The 18671-nt window shown below is 43.3% G+C and overlaps 1 protein-coding gene and 2 long non-coding RNA genes across 7 annotated transcripts in view; 2 read left to right on the plus strand and 1 right to left on the minus strand.

Moving 5' to 3' along the window:
- Positions 1–9060: 9060 nt before the first annotated feature.
- LOC137221909 (uncharacterized) lies at positions 9061–12860 on the minus strand. Of its 2 annotated transcripts, none has more exons than XR_010942201.1 (2): positions 10205–12860; positions 9061–9613 (listed from the first exon to the last, which is right to left on the minus strand). It is a non-coding gene; the product is annotated as an uncharacterized lncRNA (long non-coding RNA). The 2 variants fall into 2 exon arrangements; XR_010942202.1 differs by having other exon boundaries at positions 9061–9624.
- Positions 12861–12999: 139 nt separating this feature from the next.
- The window catches only part of G3BP1 (G3BP stress granule assembly factor 1), a 38255-nt gene continuing 32583 nt past the window's right edge, over positions 13000–18671 (plus strand). Inside the window, exon 1 of one of the 4 annotated variants that reach the window (XM_067732342.1) lies at positions 13000–13150. Coding sequence is in view for 1 of the 4 variants with exons in the window: in XM_067732341.1 (XP_067588442.1) it covers positions 13696–13794 (99 nt within the window). In the remaining 3 variants the exon portion in view is untranslated. Of the gene's footprint in view, positions 13151–13526; positions 13795–17668; positions 17823–18671 lie in introns of those variants that run through there. The other 3 variants (XM_067732343.1, XM_067732341.1, XM_067732344.1) reach the window with 3 other exon arrangements.
- Positions 13829–17685, plus strand: LOC137221910 (uncharacterized). The gene is made up of 3 exons (XR_010942203.1): positions 13829–13885; positions 14343–14526; positions 17556–17685. It is a non-coding gene; the product is annotated as an uncharacterized lncRNA (long non-coding RNA).

Raw genomic sequence — 18671 nt, forward strand, 5'->3', positions numbered from 1 at the left:
ATGGCTTCCCCAGCACCAGGCTCCTGCTGTGTACAGGGACCAGCAGCACCTAGCAGCCAGCAGCTTCTCCCAGTACCTGCCCTGCTTATGCACTTTCATAGAGTAACTACAGTGAGATGATTCTCTGTGAACAGCTTTCTCCAGCATCCTAGAGGGCAGTTTTCCAGCTCAGAGGGTGAATTTCTAGCAAGTTCCACCAGCATGGTACCATAGCCACTCCTCTGCCATTCACAAGGGTTGGATCTCAGCCTGGGTGTGTGGGGTGCAGGATTCTTCTTTACTATTTTAGCCTTGTGGGCAGTGGCTTCTCCCCGAATCTGCTACTCCTATATTCTTTAGCGTTCTGTTTACTTCTTACTAGCCAATCCTTCATTACTCTAGCTCCATTATAATCTTTAAACTCCTCTATTTCTAATTATGGTGTGGTTTCCCTCTCCTGATTGAACCCAGACTGATTCAGGGAGTGACAACTTGCCTACTTCAGTTTAGGAAAGAGGATAATGGTTCCACCCTTAGTCTAAGTTCAAGGAAAACAGGACATCCCTGGTGGTCCAGTGGTGAAGACTCTGCCCTTCTGTGGTTAAGAATCCGCCTGCCAATGCAGGGGACACGGGTTTGATCCCTGGTCTGGGAAGATCCCACATGCCGCGGAGCAACTAAGCCTGTGCGCCACAACTACTGAGCCTGCTCTCTAGAGCCCACAAGCCACAACTACTGAGCCTGCATGCCACAACTACTGAAGCCCATATACCTAGAGCCCTTGCTCTTCAACAAGAGAAAACACGACAATGAGAAGCCCATGCACCGCAATGAAGAGTAGCCCCAGCTCGCCGCAACTAGAGAAAGCCCGCACACAACAACAAAAATTAAAAAAAAAAAAAAGACTCTGCCCTTCCACTGCAGGGGGCACGGATTTGATCCCTGGTCCGGGAACTAAGATCCCACATGCCACACGGCCCAAAAAAAAAAACAAAAACCTTAATTTTCAAGGAAAACAGAAGGGGTAAGTCTAAACCAGGACCAGTCACTGACTCACACTGACCCTAGATGACTAGGCCCACCAGCATGGTGAGTAGAAGGGGCATGGATATTAGAGCCCGTCCTAATCTGCTCAGGCTGCTGTAAGAAAATACTGTATCACAGACTGGATGGCTTAAGCAACAAAAAGTTATTTCTCACATTTCTCACAGTTCTAGAAGCTGGGAAGTCCAAGATCAAGATGCCAGCCCATTTGGTTTCTGGTGAGAGCTCCCTTCTTGGCTTGCAGACAGCTGCCTTCTTGCTATGTCCTCACAGGGTCGAACGACCTAGCTCTTGTGTCTCCTTCTCCTCTTACAAGTGCACCAGCTCTACTGAAGTAGGGCCCCCCCTCTTTTAACCTTTACCACCTCCTCACAGGCCCTGTCTCCAAATACATTCACATTGTGTGTGGGGGGGGCTTAGGGCATCAACTATGAATTTTGGGGGAACACATTTCAGTCCATAGCAAAGCCATGTATACCACAGTTTGAATCTTAGCCCTATCATTTACTAGCTGTCTATCCTTGGACAGATTACTTTACCTCTCTAAGACTCAGTATCCTCACTTACAAAAGGGAGCAGTTTGGGACTTCCCTGGCCATCCAGTGGTTAGGACTCCGCGCTTCCAGTGCGGGGAACATGGGTTCCATCCCTGGTCAGAGAACTAAGATCCCGCGTGCTGTGCAGCACGGCCAAAAAAGTAAAAATAAAGTGTTTAAATAAAAGGGAGTAGTTAAGATAACTATATACGTTTTTATCCAAACCTCTAGTTGGTGAAAGGGGATACCGTTAATAATGTTGTCAGGACAACAGGCATATACCATGACTGTTCCAGGGCATATGGTTCCCTCAAGGAAACCTACACTGTAGTATTGTTTGGAGGAATATATATGGTAATGTATGCATATTGTCTAGCACATTGCTTGGCACAGGGTAGGCATCAAAAAATATTAGAATTCTTCTAATTGCTAAAATCTCTGCTGGCCTCCCTGGCACTGGGTCTTCCCCTACTGGCAAAATGCTCACCTGTTAACCCTCCACCCCCTCCCTACCTGCCAGGTGTTTCCTAAAGGAGGGAGGGAGGGAGGGAGGGAGAGAGGGAGGGAGGGAGACCAGTGAAGGTAGCACTGGGGAGAACTGTTTACTGAGACTGGGGAAAGCTAGATCACCATAGGAGGCAGAGGAGGGAGTAAAGGAAAGACAGAGGAAGAGTGAACAGCTCAGAGAATTGGGGAGGAGAGGGTTAAGCAGAGAAAGTGCAATTTAATGATAAGCAGCATTATGAAAACTCACTAGAGATAGCAAATGAAGACCTGTCAAAGAGGAGAGGAAAATGTACAGGATTATAGTTCCTATACATGAATATATACATAAATTCCATTTGTTTACATGAAAATAAATCTGAAATGAACTACAGCCAGTGTTACTAGAAGTTATCTAGGATGGGTGCAGGATTACAGGCAAAATCCCAATGTACATATTATTTTTAAAATTTCGAATAATACAAAAAGATACGGAGGGAAAAGTCAGTCTCTGTCCTACCCTAATCCCCTCTTTTAAACAAAAGGCATACTATATACAGTTTTGCCCCTTGCTTTTCTCACTTTACAAAATATCTTAGAGATTGTTCTTTACTAGTACATGTCAATTCCCTTCATTCTTTTTAGCACTACATGGTGTCCTACTATTCAGTTGTACCATAATTTATTTAGCCAGTCCCTATGGCAGAAACCTTTGGTTGGTTAATCCAGCACTCATTCCCAGTCGTTTTACTCTAGCTACTGTAGAGGCTGGAATCCCTAAATACTTGCTTTCCCATCCTCTCTTGCAGCCAAGTGCACCCACATGATATGACTTAGGCCAGTGAATCAAAAGCAGACTGCTGGGAGGCTTCTGGGAAAGCTCTTGCTTTCCTCACAAAGGAAACAGATACCACTCCTTTTCCTTTCCTGCCTAGAATGCTGATAAGATATCTAGAGCACAAGTGCACCATCTTGCAACCGTGAGGGAAATGTCAAGAGAATCTAGTTCTGACTGTGTGGTCACTGAACCGATGCCAGCTGCAGCTTGGGCCTCCGCACTTGTTATGTCAAAAATGTAAGCCCACCTTTATTTTTAGCTACTAGTACTAAGACTTCCCGCTGACACATTCCAGATACAGTCCCTTACCACTGGACATATAGGTTGCTTCCAATCTTTTATTGCTAATAACAGTGATGTAATGATTATCCATATTCATACATCTTTGCTTAAAATTTTGTATAGAATTCCTAGATGTGAAATTGCTATTCATTTTTAATTTTGATATAGCCAGATTGCCTCTCAAAGTTTTATTAACTACATTTTTCCCATCTCCAGATCTCTGTGTATTATTCTTACCCTTTTCGATATTATAGATCATTTTTATTTCCTTTTAAAAACTTTGTCATATTTTCAAGAGTGAATGTGTATTAAAAGAAACACAGGGGAAAATATTTTTAAAAAGCAGAGTTCAGGAATTCTGAGTTCCAGACTGCCCAGCAGCAGTCTCATTACTAGCCTTGTCAACTTGGGTAAGTCATTTCATCACTAAGCCAGTGGGCCTGGGAAAGACTACGGTCATGTGTAGTGGTGGGTTCTCAGACAGTGATTGGAGCCTTCTTCCAGGGATACCCTACCTCTAGACTCCACCTACTAGAGTGACCCTTTGGTGGATGCTGGTGGATGCTTTCCAGTTAAGCTTTGGAAAGAGAGGCCTTTATAGCTGCTGCCTACTCCCTCCAGGAGACTAAGTGTTTATTTTCTGTGTTATAATACAGGTATGCACTAGCTGCTTCACTGCTTTATCCACTAAGGAACGCTTAACTTAAGATCAAAGGTTCTGATCTGAAAGGGCCTGCAGAGAAGCCCAGGCATGAGAAGAGATGGGCTATAAAGCCAAGGGAGCTTGGGCTGCAGGCTTGGGAGAGGGAGCATAGCATCTGGCAGAGTTGCAAACTGGCTCAATCTGGCCTGTAGACATATTTTATTCAGTTCCTATAGTATTCAAAATATTTTTAGAGTAGTTAACATTTAAGAACATTGAGTGTGGTTGCACAATATTGTGAGTATACTACGTGCCATTGAATTGCACACTTAGAAATGGTTAGATTGGTAAATTTTATCACAATTAAAAACAAATCTACTTGTAGAATGGCATGTGAAATTAGTTGCTTCTTTATTACAAGAACTAAGAAAAGCATTTAACAAATTAACATTCCAAATAATGTTTAAAAAAGAATGAATTTAGTTATAGTACTCTTAGAAAGAATATTTCATTTTTTTTTAAAGTGAGAGCAAAACATTTTTATACCATTAATACAATGTTAAGAAAAAAAAGAATGCTGAGTGATGTCACGTGATGATCCAGATTTTGAGTATCTCCTGAAAAACTGGAAGATCTGGAAACCTATCTATAATTGGCAGGATAGGTCAGGTAATGCTGTGGTAACAAAGAATCCCCAAACCTCAATGGCTTGAAACAACAGATTTATTTCTTGCTCATGCCCTATGCCCACTGCAGGTTGGGCACCTTGGAGGAATGGCTCTGTGCAAATTGTTTTTGCCCAGGGATCCACATCGAGAGAGACTATCCATATGGGGCAACATTGAATATTGGGGTGGGGTGGGGAGGGAAGACCTTGGCAAAATAATCACCAGCTCCAAAGACCGCCTGGAAGAGATCTCTGTCACTTCCGCTCACATTGCTTTGGTCAAAGCAGAGCACATGGTCATGCCTATTTTTTTTGTTAATTATTATCTTTTTGGCCATGCTGCTCAGCTTGTGGGATCTTGGTTCCCTGACCAGGGATTGAACCCACACCCTCAGCAATGAAAGTGTGGAGTCCTAACTGTAAGGTCGGATCTTAACAAACGGCACCGCGAAACAGAGGAAAGCTTCAAGTGAGCTTTATTAGGGAGCGCTCCCGGGCGAGGTTCACGGGTCCGAGAGAAAGGGGCCAGAGAAGTCGCACGCGGGCGAGGGTTGGGCAAGATTTTATAGGGGAAGAAGGGAAAGGAGTGTGGTGAATCTGGGAGGGCTGGGCTGGGTTCAAAGTCTCCAGGTCAGTTTCTGGAACTGGGTGGTCCGGAGAGTTTTGGTCTGATGCAACCTGTGAATCTGATTGTGTTCCCCTGCCTCGGGCCAGTTGGCCTTACACTAACCACTGGACCGCCAGGGAATTCCCATTCATGCCTGTCTTTAAAGGCTACAGTAAAGTATAATCTTGCCAGGCATCTGGAAGGAGGAGAAACAGCATTGTCAGAAAACAACACTAATGACTGCTAGGGACTGTTTAGACAAGGCACGAACTCTTTGGGTCACCACAGTCCCCAGCATGCCTTAGTGGACTCCCAGCACTACAGCCAAAGGTCAGAGGACATTTGTTACACCGTCCTTTTGTTCCTTTATTTTCTGCCAAACTACTCTAGGCTTCCAGGATTTAAAGCTGTGTTCAGTGAGATAATCCAGACAAACCTGTGTTCAATTCCTGGCTGTTTTGGACAATTAACCTCTTCAAACCTCAGTTTATTTTCCTGTAAGATAAAGATAATAATTAGACCTATCTTCATAGTGCAGTTGTGAAAAATAAGACAATGCTCACAAAATAGTTCACTGCCTGGTACACAAAAGCACTCAGAAGCTATTCTTAGGGTTATGACAAGTTATTTTTTAAATTACACAATATATGAGACGTTTCTTAATGTAAAAAAAATTAAAAATAATACAGATAAAGTAAAAGTCTCCTTCAAGCTCTTAGGTCACTGTCTTCCATAGAGGTAGTAACTATTATCAGATTGCTCTACATCTTTCCAGATATTTACCTATGCATTTACCAACACTGACAAACACATGCAAATAATAGTTGGGATTTTTTAAGCATATATGACATACTGTACATAATTCGTAAGATGCTCTTTTTAATGAATATGCTCTGGAGATTTATGCTATATAATATTGCAATATATACTTAAAATGTCAATATCTATGTATATAAACACACATATATACACATATTATAAACCAGGTCAATCTTTAAAATTACTGCATAAAATTCTCTAGTATGGATTTATTATTGTAAATTTAAATATTCCCTTGTTGAGAGATGTTTCGATTATTTTTCAATATTACAAACAACGCTATAATGAACATCTTTGCTCCCTGTATACATGTGGGAGAGTTTCTTCAGAAGAGATATAAAAAAGTGTAATCTCTGGGTCATAGAGTGTATGGATTTTAATTTTAATGGATACATTCAAATAGCGCTTGGAATGGTTATGCTAATTTATATTTTCTACTAGTAGTATATGAGAATAACTACTTTTCCACACTCTTGTCAACATTTGATTTTAGCAAATTATCATTTTCTCAATTTGACGAGTGAACAGTTATTCAACTTCTTTTTGCCTTGGTTTCCTCCTGTGTTAAAGTGAGCAGTTTGAGGATTAAATGAGCTATTGTATGTATTTTATTATTGTTCCCTTTTTCCTTATTGGGCTTTGGATTTTAGAGTGCTATTATCCTGAATTTGAATACCAGCTCTGCCACTTCCAAGCTATGTGACCTTGGGCCAGTCATTTAGCCTTTCTGAGCCATAGTTTCTACTGCTGTAAAATAGAGTTAATATTTTATGATGTTTATGAAGAGTTTTTGTGAGGAGGGACTCAAACATGGTGCCTAGAGCACCATGCCTATCATATAGTAGGTGCTTGATACATGCTACGTTATTTAGACTTCAAGTTTTTGTCCCTCTTCTAAGCCACAGGAAGTGAGGACACCTAGGTCTATAGATCGTACTGGAGTGTGCTCTTTTTGCAAAGAGCTTTGGCTGCAGATTACCAGGATTTGCCATGGATTAAATTCTCAAACCACCTGGAAAGCTGTCTATGCAGCAATACCTGGTGCTGTGCCTGAGAGAATGAAAGAAAATCCCAGCCTCTCAGGGGTTTCTGAGGAGGTCCTGTCCCTTTTCCCTACTTGGGGCTGTATTATCCTGCCCTGGGCAGTACTGACAAATGGGTAAAAGAACATGGACTTGAAGTCAGAGAGTCCTACTTTCTAGCTCTCGCTGTGTGACCTTGGGCAAGTTGCTTACTCCCTCTGAGCTTGTTTCTGAGAAATGGGAAATAGGATTGTTGTGACTATTAAATTAAATGATCTTTGTAGAGAACATTAGTAGGGTGCCTGCCTGAGGCATTGGTCAGAGGTTGAGGAGGTGATGTGTTTGCAGACAGTCAATGCCAGAGGAGAGAGGGATCCAATTAGGCATGCATTTCTAAGCCAGTAAAGGGTCTCTTTGGATCTTTGTATGATTTTTGTAAGGTAAGGAGAAAAAGGAAAAGAGGTTAGCAGTCTGGGAGGGAGGCAGATTAAAACATTAATGCTTCATTTCCAAAAGCCCTCATATACCTAAAGGGGTAATGTAGTATTCCAGCTGTTTGTTTTAAAGATTAAAGTTTTCATATGTGTAGTTCCTCATATCACTATTAAAATCTACACTTAACATTGAATTTTTGAAAAATACATGCACATGTTTAAAAAAATTATAAAGTACCAAAGGGTACTTTCAATGAATGAAAACTAAGCCTTCTTCCAAATCAGGTCCAATTCATCTCCCTGTTAGCAATCATAGACAGTTTCTTATGACTCCTTCCAGGTATTACCTGTGCATGTACAGCAAAACCATACAGGATTGTGCATGGATAACTGTAGCAATACAGAGTATCAATAGAAATAATTGCCCCATTAATAATGGCCCCCTACCCTGTTTTCTTTTTTTCCTATCTTCATTTATTGATATCTCCTGGAGATCTTTATAACCATACACATAGATCTGCCACATTTTCTCTATGTTTTCATGACAGTCCACTGTAAGAGTGAAATAGGAGGGAAGGGGGCAGGGCACAACTTTTAGAAGAATGACATAGCCCAAGGACATGACATAAACTGATTAGAACCAAATAGGTCCAAGATGGCGGATGAGTCGACTTTCCACTAGACCTTGAGCCTCAGTATACGCTCATTGTAATACATCAGCAAGCTAAATGACACACCCACAGGCGCCATGACAGTCCCAAGGCTGACCCTAAAGGTCGAGAAGTGGGTGGTGGCCCAACTTCTGGAAATCCCCACCCCTTCCTCAAAATAGCTGGAATACTCCTCCCACTCATTAGCCTATGAAATTACCCACCCCTATAAAAACTGACAACCCCATACCCTGGTGCCTTTCTCACCTTCTGAGATGGCCCACACTCCGTGGAGTGTGTTTCTCTCTAAATAAATCCACTTCTTACCTATCACTTTGTCTCTCACTGAATTCTTTCTGTAACGAGACATGGAGAACCTGAGTTTCATTAAGTCCTGAGAACAGGTGTGTGGTCTCAGTTAAAAGACCATGGGTTCAAGTCCCAGTCTGAGTTGCACGGTTTCAAGAGTGCACTGTATTGTTGTATTGTATCTACCCAGTCCCATATAGCTCGACATTTGGGTTGTTTCCTGTCTCTACTGCAAGCAGTGCTTCAGTGAATAATATTACACTGGGTCTTTGTTCATAGGTAGAAGTTTAACAGTTAAAGGTACATACAGGCACATATATATATATATATATTTTTGCAGTACGCGGGCCTCTCACTGTTGTGGCCTCTCCCGTTGTGGAGCACAGTCTCCGGATGCGCAGGCTCAGCGGCCATGGCTCACGGGCCCAGCCGCTCCGCGGCATGTGGGATCTTCCCGGACCGGGCCACGAACCTGTGTCCCCTGCATCGGCAGGCGGACTCTCAACCACTGCGCCACCAGGGAAGCCCAGGCACATATTTTTAATCACCCTTCCTGAGTGATTAGCTTTGTTTGGGAAATACTGATTCAGGTGATATTCTTAGGAGCATTCCTTACCCAATACACCACCCATCCATCCTCTCCACAAAAGCGTATTTTTTGGGGTCTTGCCCATGCTTTTTTCTGTTACTAAACACAAGTCCGTGTGCCAGATGCACAGTGAGGCTAAACAAACTGAAATGTCGGAGTTTGGAGCAGAGAAAGGTTTATTGCAGGGCCATGCAAGGAAAATGGGTGACTCAGGCTCAGAAACCACCGAACTCCTGACGGCTTTCAGGGACAAATTTTTACAGGCAAAATTTGGGTTGAGGGCTGTAGAATGTGTGACTTTTTTCTGATTGGCTTGGTGGTGAGGTAACGGGAGAGTTTGTTCTTACTTAGTTGAGGCATGCATCGTTAAGGTGCCTGGGCTCTTCGCTGTGGCCTGCAGGTTTCTCTAATTGTGGCATACGGGTTTCTTCTCTCTCTAGTTGTGGTGCGCAGGCTCCAGGGCACATGGGCTCTGTAGTTTGCATCATGCGGGCTCTCTCACTGAGGCGTACAAGCTCAATAGTTGTGGCTCTCGGGCTTAGTTGCCCTGCAGCATGTGGGATCTCAGTTCCCCGACCAGGGATCCAACTGTGTCCCCTGCACTGAAAGGTGGATTCTTTACCACTGGACCACCAGGGAAGTCCCAGTTCCAGGAATCTTGTGCTCAGCCTGAAGTTATCATCTTCCACCTGGGCGGAGGGGCCTTAGTTCCTGCAGAAGAACTCAAAGATATTGTTATGTATCTTCCTTCAGGAAGAACTAAGACCCTGCCCCAAGGCTGCACTATTGTTTCTTGACTTCTCCTTTATCTCTGCATTCCCTCCCTTCCCTGACTAGCAACTGTTTGAACCTCCCCTTTGGAACTCAAGGAAGGCCAAGGAGGCCGAAGTCTCTTTCCAGCAAATAAGAAACGAGACATGGAAAGGATTTGTACCAGGAAGGGCCCCACAGCTCCATTTCATTTCCACCTCCATTCTCAGACCTTTGGGAGAATTGGCAGAAACAAAAGGTTGAAGTTGTGTTCTGGAGGGTTTGCAGAATTTGTTTGCCAGTAGAAAGGCTAATAGGAGGCCGGGTACTCTCCCTTAGATGACTACATCAGGGTTCTCACCGCTGGCACTATTAATTTGGCCCCCTTCATCATGGGGGCTCTCCTGGGCTTCCCAGGCCTAGGCCTCCATCTATTAGATGCCAGTAGCCCCTCTACCTAGTTGTGAAAAGATCGTATGTCTCCTGGGGGCAAAATCTCCTCCATCTTGAGAACAAGCGCTCCAGACACTTCCATGGTGGTAAATTACTCACTGAACATTTACTAAGTATCCAGCATCTGGATCCTGAGGTAAATGACCACAGGAAGATGCCAACTTGTTCTCTCCCGTGGAAGACAGTCACAGCCACCTGAAGGGTCTTGTCCACATTCTCACTCTGGTAATCCATTTCCTCTTTCTTCCTACCCACTGTTAGACAGCAAAACCATACAGGATTGTGCATGGATAACTATAGCAACACAGAGACAACACAGTACATGAACACAGTCACATTGTAAAACTTTCCAATAATATATTATCCTTGTTGCTCCCACCTTAGGGGAATCCCTAAGGGGAATGGCTTGTTTTAAATTTAGAATTCTTCCCCGGTGCACTTACATACCTATTTTAACATACAGAAATCAGGCGTTTGGGTTTTTCGTTTTTTAACATAAATGGGAATTCACTGTATGTTTTGTTGAACTTGATTTTTGTCAGTTAACAATCCAATTAACAACTGGAGACAGGCTCATATCAGTATAATTCGACCTCATTCTCTTTTAAACTGCTGCATAGTATTGTATACTATGGGCATATTACCGGTTAATCAGTTTGCAAATTGATGTGCAATTACGTTTTCAGTTTTTAAATATCATAACAAAGCTGACAGTGCTGTAATGAACACGTAGTACATGTCTCTTGGTAAAAAGAAAACACATGGCTATCAAGCAAGAAGGGAGATACACACAATTTTAACAGACTGCCAAACAGCCCTACAAAAAGAGCTGTTATCACTTAAAATTCCCTCCAAATGTGATTAAGAATAGCTTTGACCCTCATCACAGGCCACCTGGGTTAAATTACCAATCTGAATTTGAAGTGTTGCCAATCCGCTCTCCTTAGCGTTTCAATTGGTAAAGTCTTGTTGTAAAATGCAAATTTCTTAGTTCACCCTTTAAGAAACCTTTCAGGGGCTCTCCAACGCCCTCAGAATAAAGTCCAAATTCCTTAGCAAGACTAACGTAATCCTGGAGGTTCCTTACTCCAGAAAACCTCTAGCAGCTTCTCTCCTCTGAGCCGAGTTCCCTCCAGTGCCCCCATAGCCCCAAACGCCCGTTCCCCAGTTTTGGGAGCTCCCGGCACGGCGCAGAGGCACTGTTTGTTGAATGGGTGACAGCGGCAGGAACAGCATCTCGGTCATCTCTGACCCCAGCCCCTGGAGCTCAATAAATGCTTATTGAGCAAGGCCAGTGCGGGAGAGGGGCTTGGGGGTCCAGAGGGACGCTCCTACTTTGCTCCTGGAGCCGCACCTCCGACCCCACCAGGCTGCTGCCTGCGCCCCATCGGCCCCAACAAAGAGGCCTCAGGTGCTTCATTTCCAAATTTGCAAAACAACGAGAACCCCTTCCGCAGGGTCACATGCCTGGAAGGAGACTCTACAGAGGCGGTCTCTGTATTTCCATATAAAATGCTCATGTGATCAACAGAGGGCCCAATAAAACAGTAAGAGTCCTGGACAGGACCAGGCTGGAGTGCCACTTATCCCCTAAAGTATTTCGGGAAAGCTAAGGTGTCTCATATAGTTCTTTTTTTTTTTTTTTAATATAAACTTATTTACTTATTTTTGGCTGCGTTGGGTCTTTGTTGCGGTGCGCGGGCTTTAGGCACGTGGGCTCAGTAGTTGTGGCGTGCAGGCTCTAGAGCGCAGGCTCAGTAGTTGTGGTGCACGGGTTTAGTTGCTCTGCGGCATCTGGGATCTTCCCGAACCAAGGCTCGAACCCGTGTCCCTTAGCATTGACAGGCAGATTCTTAACCACTGAGCCACCATACAATAGTCTGACAATCAACCTTTTAAAGACTGCAACGACCTGAAGAAATAATCCCTCACAGCCACAGCAACTGGAAATCTAAATGACAATGGTGGTGACGCCCAGGATGCTGCAGGAAGGCCCAAGCCCATCGGAGAATTTACAAACTCCCGCTTCTCGGTGAACACCCACCAGCCAGCCTGCCGCAGCACTTGCCGAGAACAGCTGGGTAGAAATGGGTGTCCTCAAACTCAACGGTTTTCACCTGCGACCTTTTTACAGGATCTTAGGTAAACAACGGGAGTTACTTTCTCCTCTGGCTTTCGTTGAACAGTTGTTCCACAAGAGTGCTGACTAATGGTGGCAGCCAGCAAGTGCCCTTAGGCGGCCTCATGGAAATAAAAAAGTTGGTATAAGAAAGAAAAACAAAACAACCAAACAACGGGAAACTGTACCACCTGGCTCCAGTGATACCAAACTGTGAGGAAAAGGCGGGAGAGGGGTCCTCAGGGATCGCACCCAAGAAGTGAAGAAAGAAAAAAGGACAGAAGCGCGAGCCCAGACAGCCTCAGAACCGCCCCAGAGGGCACGGCGTACCCGGGGCTAGGTCTCCTCGGTGCGGTCCAACCTCTGCGTCAATCAGCTCTTTCCCGCGCTGTGATTGGTGGGCTTCCTTGGCCACCCTGGCGCCCACCTCCTAGTTGCTTGGGGTTTACTTCCCCAAAGTACACGGGCCCCACCTTGTGGAGCAACCGCTCCTGCATGGAAAGCGGATCTCCGCCCTGGGGAAGACGTTGTAACGAATGGGAGCACCCTCAAACATTTATTGGCTACCGTGGATATCGGTCAAAGAACTTCCCACCCTCCTTCCCACCGTACCTTTCAGTTATTGGTCTCTCTTAGTGCCAATCCGTTACTAGGGAAACGAGCTCCTCACAGTCTCATAGGCATGAGTCAAAGCCAATCAAGAGCCACGCCTTCATCCTGAGTCAGTACCCAATTGCTGCTCGAAGAGCCCAGGGTGCGCAGTCGGGATTGGCCACCAGACTGCCCGACCTGGCCGCAACAAGTTAGGCTGAATCGCCCTTATATAGCCCGGCGACGGAACACGCGTGTGTGCGGACGCAGTTGCGTTTTTTGCGTTTTGCGGTGCTGTGGAGCAGAGCTTGTTCCTCTCCCGCTCAGCCGTGCAGGTAAGCCGAGGTGTGGGCGGGGCTGGGCAGCCCCGGGACGAGGACGAGCTGGGGCTGTGGTGAGAAGGAGACGTCCTAACGGCGGCCGCGCGAGGCGCGCCTCCCCCCCCCCTCCGCAACGGCCGCAGGCGCGCGGCGGACGCACGGGCGCGCGGAGGCGCTTCGCCCCCCGCCCCCACCGGCCCGGCGCGCGTGGCTGTGGACGCGTCCGCCGCCTGCGCGTGCCGCGCCCAAGGGCCACGGCGGGCGAGAGCGAGCCGCGGCCGCCGCCCGGGTCCAAGGGTGATCTCGGGGGCCTGGGGCCCCGCGCGGCCGGCTCGGTAGCTTTTCCCGCCTGCCCCCCCGCCCCCCCCTCCGCGCGCCAGCCGAGTCCTTCCTCCCATGGCGGGGGTCTCCAGCTTAGCCCAGACCAGAGGAGGCTTTTCTTTGGGTGGGGGACACGAAGGTGCGATGAGAATTTCTCGACTCGGGAAGCAGAAGTGCTGCTCCTAGGTTTTATTTACTAGGAGTAACGGGGGGAGCAGCGAGTTCGTGGATATTGAGTGATGATAATAGCTAACATTTTTCCAAGCCCTCGCTGTGTGCCAGGCACTGTGCGGAGCAACTTGTGTGTGTCTTCTTTACTCCCGAAATGCCCCGTTGAGGTATGTACGTTGCTTTCCCTCTTTTTACAGCGGACTCGAAGGCCCAGAGGTGGAGTGACACGGTCAAAAGCGCACAGACCGTAAGGGGCAGGTATTTGTTTGAACCTAGGCGGTCTGACTCCCAGTCCCCGGACCTGTTTTATTCTTTGTCCCAGCGCCCTGTGCGGCTCTAGGGCATCTTTGCCCCCAGAACGCTAGTCCCTGGGGTCAGCATCAGCCTCGGAAGGCCGACTGCAGCGGCATTTGTACTTGGGCCAGTTGAGGGCTTCCAGGGAGACGAGGGTTGGACGTGGGATTATTTCAAAGGAAAAGAAAGGGTTTTTTGGGCTTCTTTTCTACAGATATTCCTAAAGGTAGCTGATGGATATGCTGCCCTAAAAGCTTCTGGGAAAAGCGTAGAGTAAAGTGAATAAGCCCCAATGATCCTGGACAGTGTTCCTCGTCAGATTTGAAACTTAGAGGCTGATGATGGGAAGTTCCCGCCAGCAGGAAGTTAGGCTCTGATATTAGATCTTGAATCTTCTTTCTTCCTTTTTTAATTGGAGCAGACTTTTGAGAAAGACCCTCGAGAAGACAGTTGAACTTCCTCGATTTATGTGGTTGAAGAAAATGAGGTTGCAGAGCGATGAGTTTCAAATCTGGCCATGACGTATAAGTGAAAATTTGAAATTGGAGCGGAAAGCTTGGTGCCCAGTTACAGGACAAATTTGACCTCTGTGGAGCCTCAGCTAGGTGAATTAGGGGTGATTGAGAGGTGTTGGAAATCTTACCCTTATGGCAGTTGGGAACTTCTGTGGATGAAAACTTGTCTACATACATTTATTTAGCATTGTGTGTATGCTCCTGTTATATGCAAACGTAGAAGACACCTTCAAAGACTTGAGTGTAAATTTTTCTAGTAGAGTTATATCTGAGATTTTTATAAAACCAGTTTATTCCTTGACTTAATGAAATAATAAATGTTCCTGTGTTGCAGGTCCGCATCATTACTTTGCATCACAAATGTCTCTACTTGAGCTAAAGCTACATTAAAAGTTTTGGAGCTAGCTCTTCTGAATTAATTTTGATTGGAATGGCTGTCGACCATTTTCCTTTCTCTCTCTTTTTTTTTTTAAAGAAGTTTATCTATTTTGTTTGTGCAGACACTTTTTAGAATTGGTCTTTGTATAAGAATTGTTTTTGCTGCTAGAGGGAACACATAATTTACATCTTTGTAAGTAAATTAAAAAGCTGTGAGGAAACAAACATTTTTGTTTCCATTTACCCAGTAATTTCCATATTTCTTAACAGAAAGTAGCGGTAGATACAGGATCAAAATAGCTCATGGACAGGTTCCAACACCTTTGTTGGTGTTGCCATGAATGACACATAGCTTTAGAGTATAACATTGTTTTCTTTGGAACTTGCCTTCTTGTAGCAATTCCAGTTACCTGCGTTTATATACACCAGTTAGCTATTGAAGTAACATTTTAAGTTATCAAAAGTTAAAACACTAATGATCTACATTTAAACTGTTAATGAGTCCACTAATTATTCCTTGAGGTAAAATGTATCAGAATGAAAGTTCTTTATGTATTATTTGACGGAAATTTTTGTTAGTTTCCCCTTCAGATATTTTAAAAAATACTGTTCTTGGCTTCAGGCAAATGGTTATCGGTTGGGTAGGAATAAGAAACCTGGTATTTCACAGATTGGTAGCCCAGTTGATCGCTTGTGTATTCATTGATCAAGAACAAATGAATTGAAGCAAATTGATAATACAAGACTTGTCTGCCTGTCTTCAATCCAAGCTAGAGGTTACTTTTGCTGTTAAAATCCTTTGAATCTAAGCTTTTGTATCTCTTCTAACTGGTAGAAAAGTAGGTAGTTCTTTGTTCTTTTATTTAACTCACTTTAGTTTGCTGTTCTCAGCTGACAGTCTGCTAAGGGAACATCAGGAGATTTGGTAATGTTTCTTGGTGACCTACTTCACAGCAGTTTTTGGTAATTTACATTTTTTTTTAAACTTGTTTCAGTACTTTGCCTAGAAAGTAAAGGGCAGAAGTTTGTTTTAAATTTTTATAGGTTTGTGAATTGTATATGGTTCTTAGGACGGATGGGGCAGTGTTAAAAAATGAAATTCGGTATAAAGCCTGAATGTGTGACCTAAACCAGTTTTTCCTTTTGCCAGTTTACTAACATTACCCACTTGATCTTTCAACATTTTGCAGTTAGATTTGTTTCTTAAAATACTTCAAAATTCAAATATGCATTGTATATTCATTTAATTGCACTTTAAGACTTCCTTGGACAAAATTTACTGACTCTAAAGAGGGAGATAATTGTTAAAGTAGGTAGCTAAGAAAAAAAGCCCCCCCCACATCAGTTTTTAACACCTAGTGGGACCTTTAGTACAGTACTATCCTTCCAGCCATGGAGTTAAACTTAAGATTCAGCAACAGTAATCACACTTGTAGTTGGTGATCACGCTGTGGTGAAGAACTAAGTTTGTTTTTAAATCTCAAAAGTCAGCTTTCTGTTTGTTTGTTTATTTATAGTATTCTTGGTCACCCTCTCTGGCTTTGGTTGGGAAAGCTTAATTGCAAGCCTGATGATAAGGTGAAGAGGGTGAAGAGTTAGGAAAAATGTGCACATGAAGAGTGGGAAGAGGGGGCTTAACAAAGCAGAAAGTTATTAAAAGTTCTCTTGTAGGCTGTGGCCTTTGTAAATAAAATCAGGTCTTTAGATTTTAAGTGATAAGATTTCCACTTCTGCATTCTGGCCAATCTGTTATGTCATATTGCTTGGCTGTTTAGCCTGGGTGCTGTATTTCAGGTATTTAATAAAAAGTAAATATTAGAGATGGTAAGATATGGTTCAGAGGATAAAAAGCTGGCTTCCTAGATGGGACACACTTCAGCTTAGTAGGAATGTCATCCTTGGTGGCTGTTAAGTGGCTTTGTGGCAGCATCATTGCTTATTTGTATAGCTGTTTATGTATTTTTAAAGTGCATTCACACATCTTAGGTTTTCTCATGTTTTTGCATATAAGACCTGGAGCTCTGTAACCTAAGTAGTTGTCTAAACTATTTTGTAAAGCAAGTGGTGTAACTGGTAAGGATATGTGCTAGATATATTTCCTTGTTCAGAAACTTAGAAGGTTTTAGAATTTCCTTATTCAAAAAATCTTTGAAGGTTTTAGAAGGCATCAGTGGCACCTACCTGCCTTTCCAGGTTTTTTTGTTTGTTTGTTTTAACAACTGCGCCTCAAGTATATCCCATGTTTATGGACTATCTTGAGCTTACTCCTAGGGATTCCTGGCATACATCCACCTATGCTTTATGAGATCTAAAGCATAGGAAATTCATGTTTTCAAGGAATTTCATACATGAAGCATTAGTATATAGTTAACAGTATTTTTTCATCTTGGTGAGAAAGGACAGATTGTTGCTTAATTATAAACCTAGCTGACTAGCTTTTAATGCTGGATTGGGGAAGGGATGTTAAAAACCAAGAAAAGTTAGTGAATTAATTTTGTCAGTTCTTGAGTTTTTTTCTCTTGAGGAAACATGTTTTTTGAGGTAATTTTGTATTTACAGACAAGTTGCAATACAGACATGTTTTGTATACCCTTTACCTAACTTCACTAATGTTAACGTCTCACCTAATCATGGTACATTTTTCAAAAATAAATTGACATTGATAAAGTATTATTAACAAAGGCTTGACCTTATATGGATTTCCTTAGTTTTTCCACTAATGTCCTTTCTTTCTGTTCTAGGATCCAATCCAGGATACCACATTGCAGTTAGTCCTCCTGTCTGCTTGGTTTCTCTGATCTGTGACAGTTTCTTGTATTTTCTTTGTCTTTAATGACCTTGACACTTGATCTCAGTTTGGTTATACTTGGTGTTGAGTAGACTGAGGTTATGGATTTTGGGAAGAATACCACAGAGGTGACTTAGCCTTCTTACCGCATCACGGGGCACATAATACCATTCCTAGTTGAATTTAACCTTGATCACTTGATTAAAGTGGTGTGTACCAGGTTAGTATTTTTTTCCTTTCCATATTCTTTTTATGAGAAGCTAGTCACTAAGGGAGGAAAATCTTTGAATATGTGGACATATATTAAAGCTACCGCTGTAGTTACTAAACATTTGGGGGGAAACACTTTGAACTTAGGCAGATACTCTGTTTCTCTAAATTTTCCCCGCTTAATGTTAGCATTCATTAGTGGCTCTTGCCTGCAGCTCTTAATGGTGCTGTTCTCATGGTGATTCTTTATTTCCCTTGTTTCTTCTCCGTCATTTGAAATTCTTAGGTAAGAAAGATTTGCCTCTTCTCCCCATTTTTTTAATTCTTCATTTTCCCATTTTTTAACACTATTTACCCATTAATTTTTAAATTTTTAGTTATATCAGTATGGGCTCATGGATGTTCTTTGGGGTTGTAATCCAGTGTTCTCCTAACTTATTTTTGGTTTTTTACTTATTACTTTATTTTTTGAATTGTTCCAGTTTTGACTCTTGTGTTCTTTTGATGTTCCCGTATTTTTTTTTTTTTTTAAGCATTTTCTTTCTTTATCAGGTACTTCAGGCTCATGTTGTATTTTGCCTGTCCTGTGTCTCCAAGAAGTTGTCAGGAAGAATTTTGAAGGAGGGTGACAGGTGGTAAATGTCAAGAGTTTGGAAAGTAGATTGAACTGTAGTAGATGTAGTGATAGTTAATGCTGCTCTTGCTCTGAGCAAAAGCGGCTTGGTTTCTGTAGTTTTTTCTCTGGTCTGGGAAAGCATTTTTATTTCTCATAACTAAGCCAAATTTCAAATGTTTGAATACATAGCGTAAGTTTGCAACAAAATTTGCAACATATTCATGTTAGTACACAGAAACCCTC

Source organism: Pseudorca crassidens, chromosome 3, assembly GCF_039906515.1.
Source record: "Pseudorca crassidens isolate mPseCra1 chromosome 3, mPseCra1.hap1, whole genome shotgun sequence".
Lineage (NCBI taxonomy): Eukaryota > Metazoa > Chordata > Mammalia > Artiodactyla > Delphinidae > Pseudorca > Pseudorca crassidens.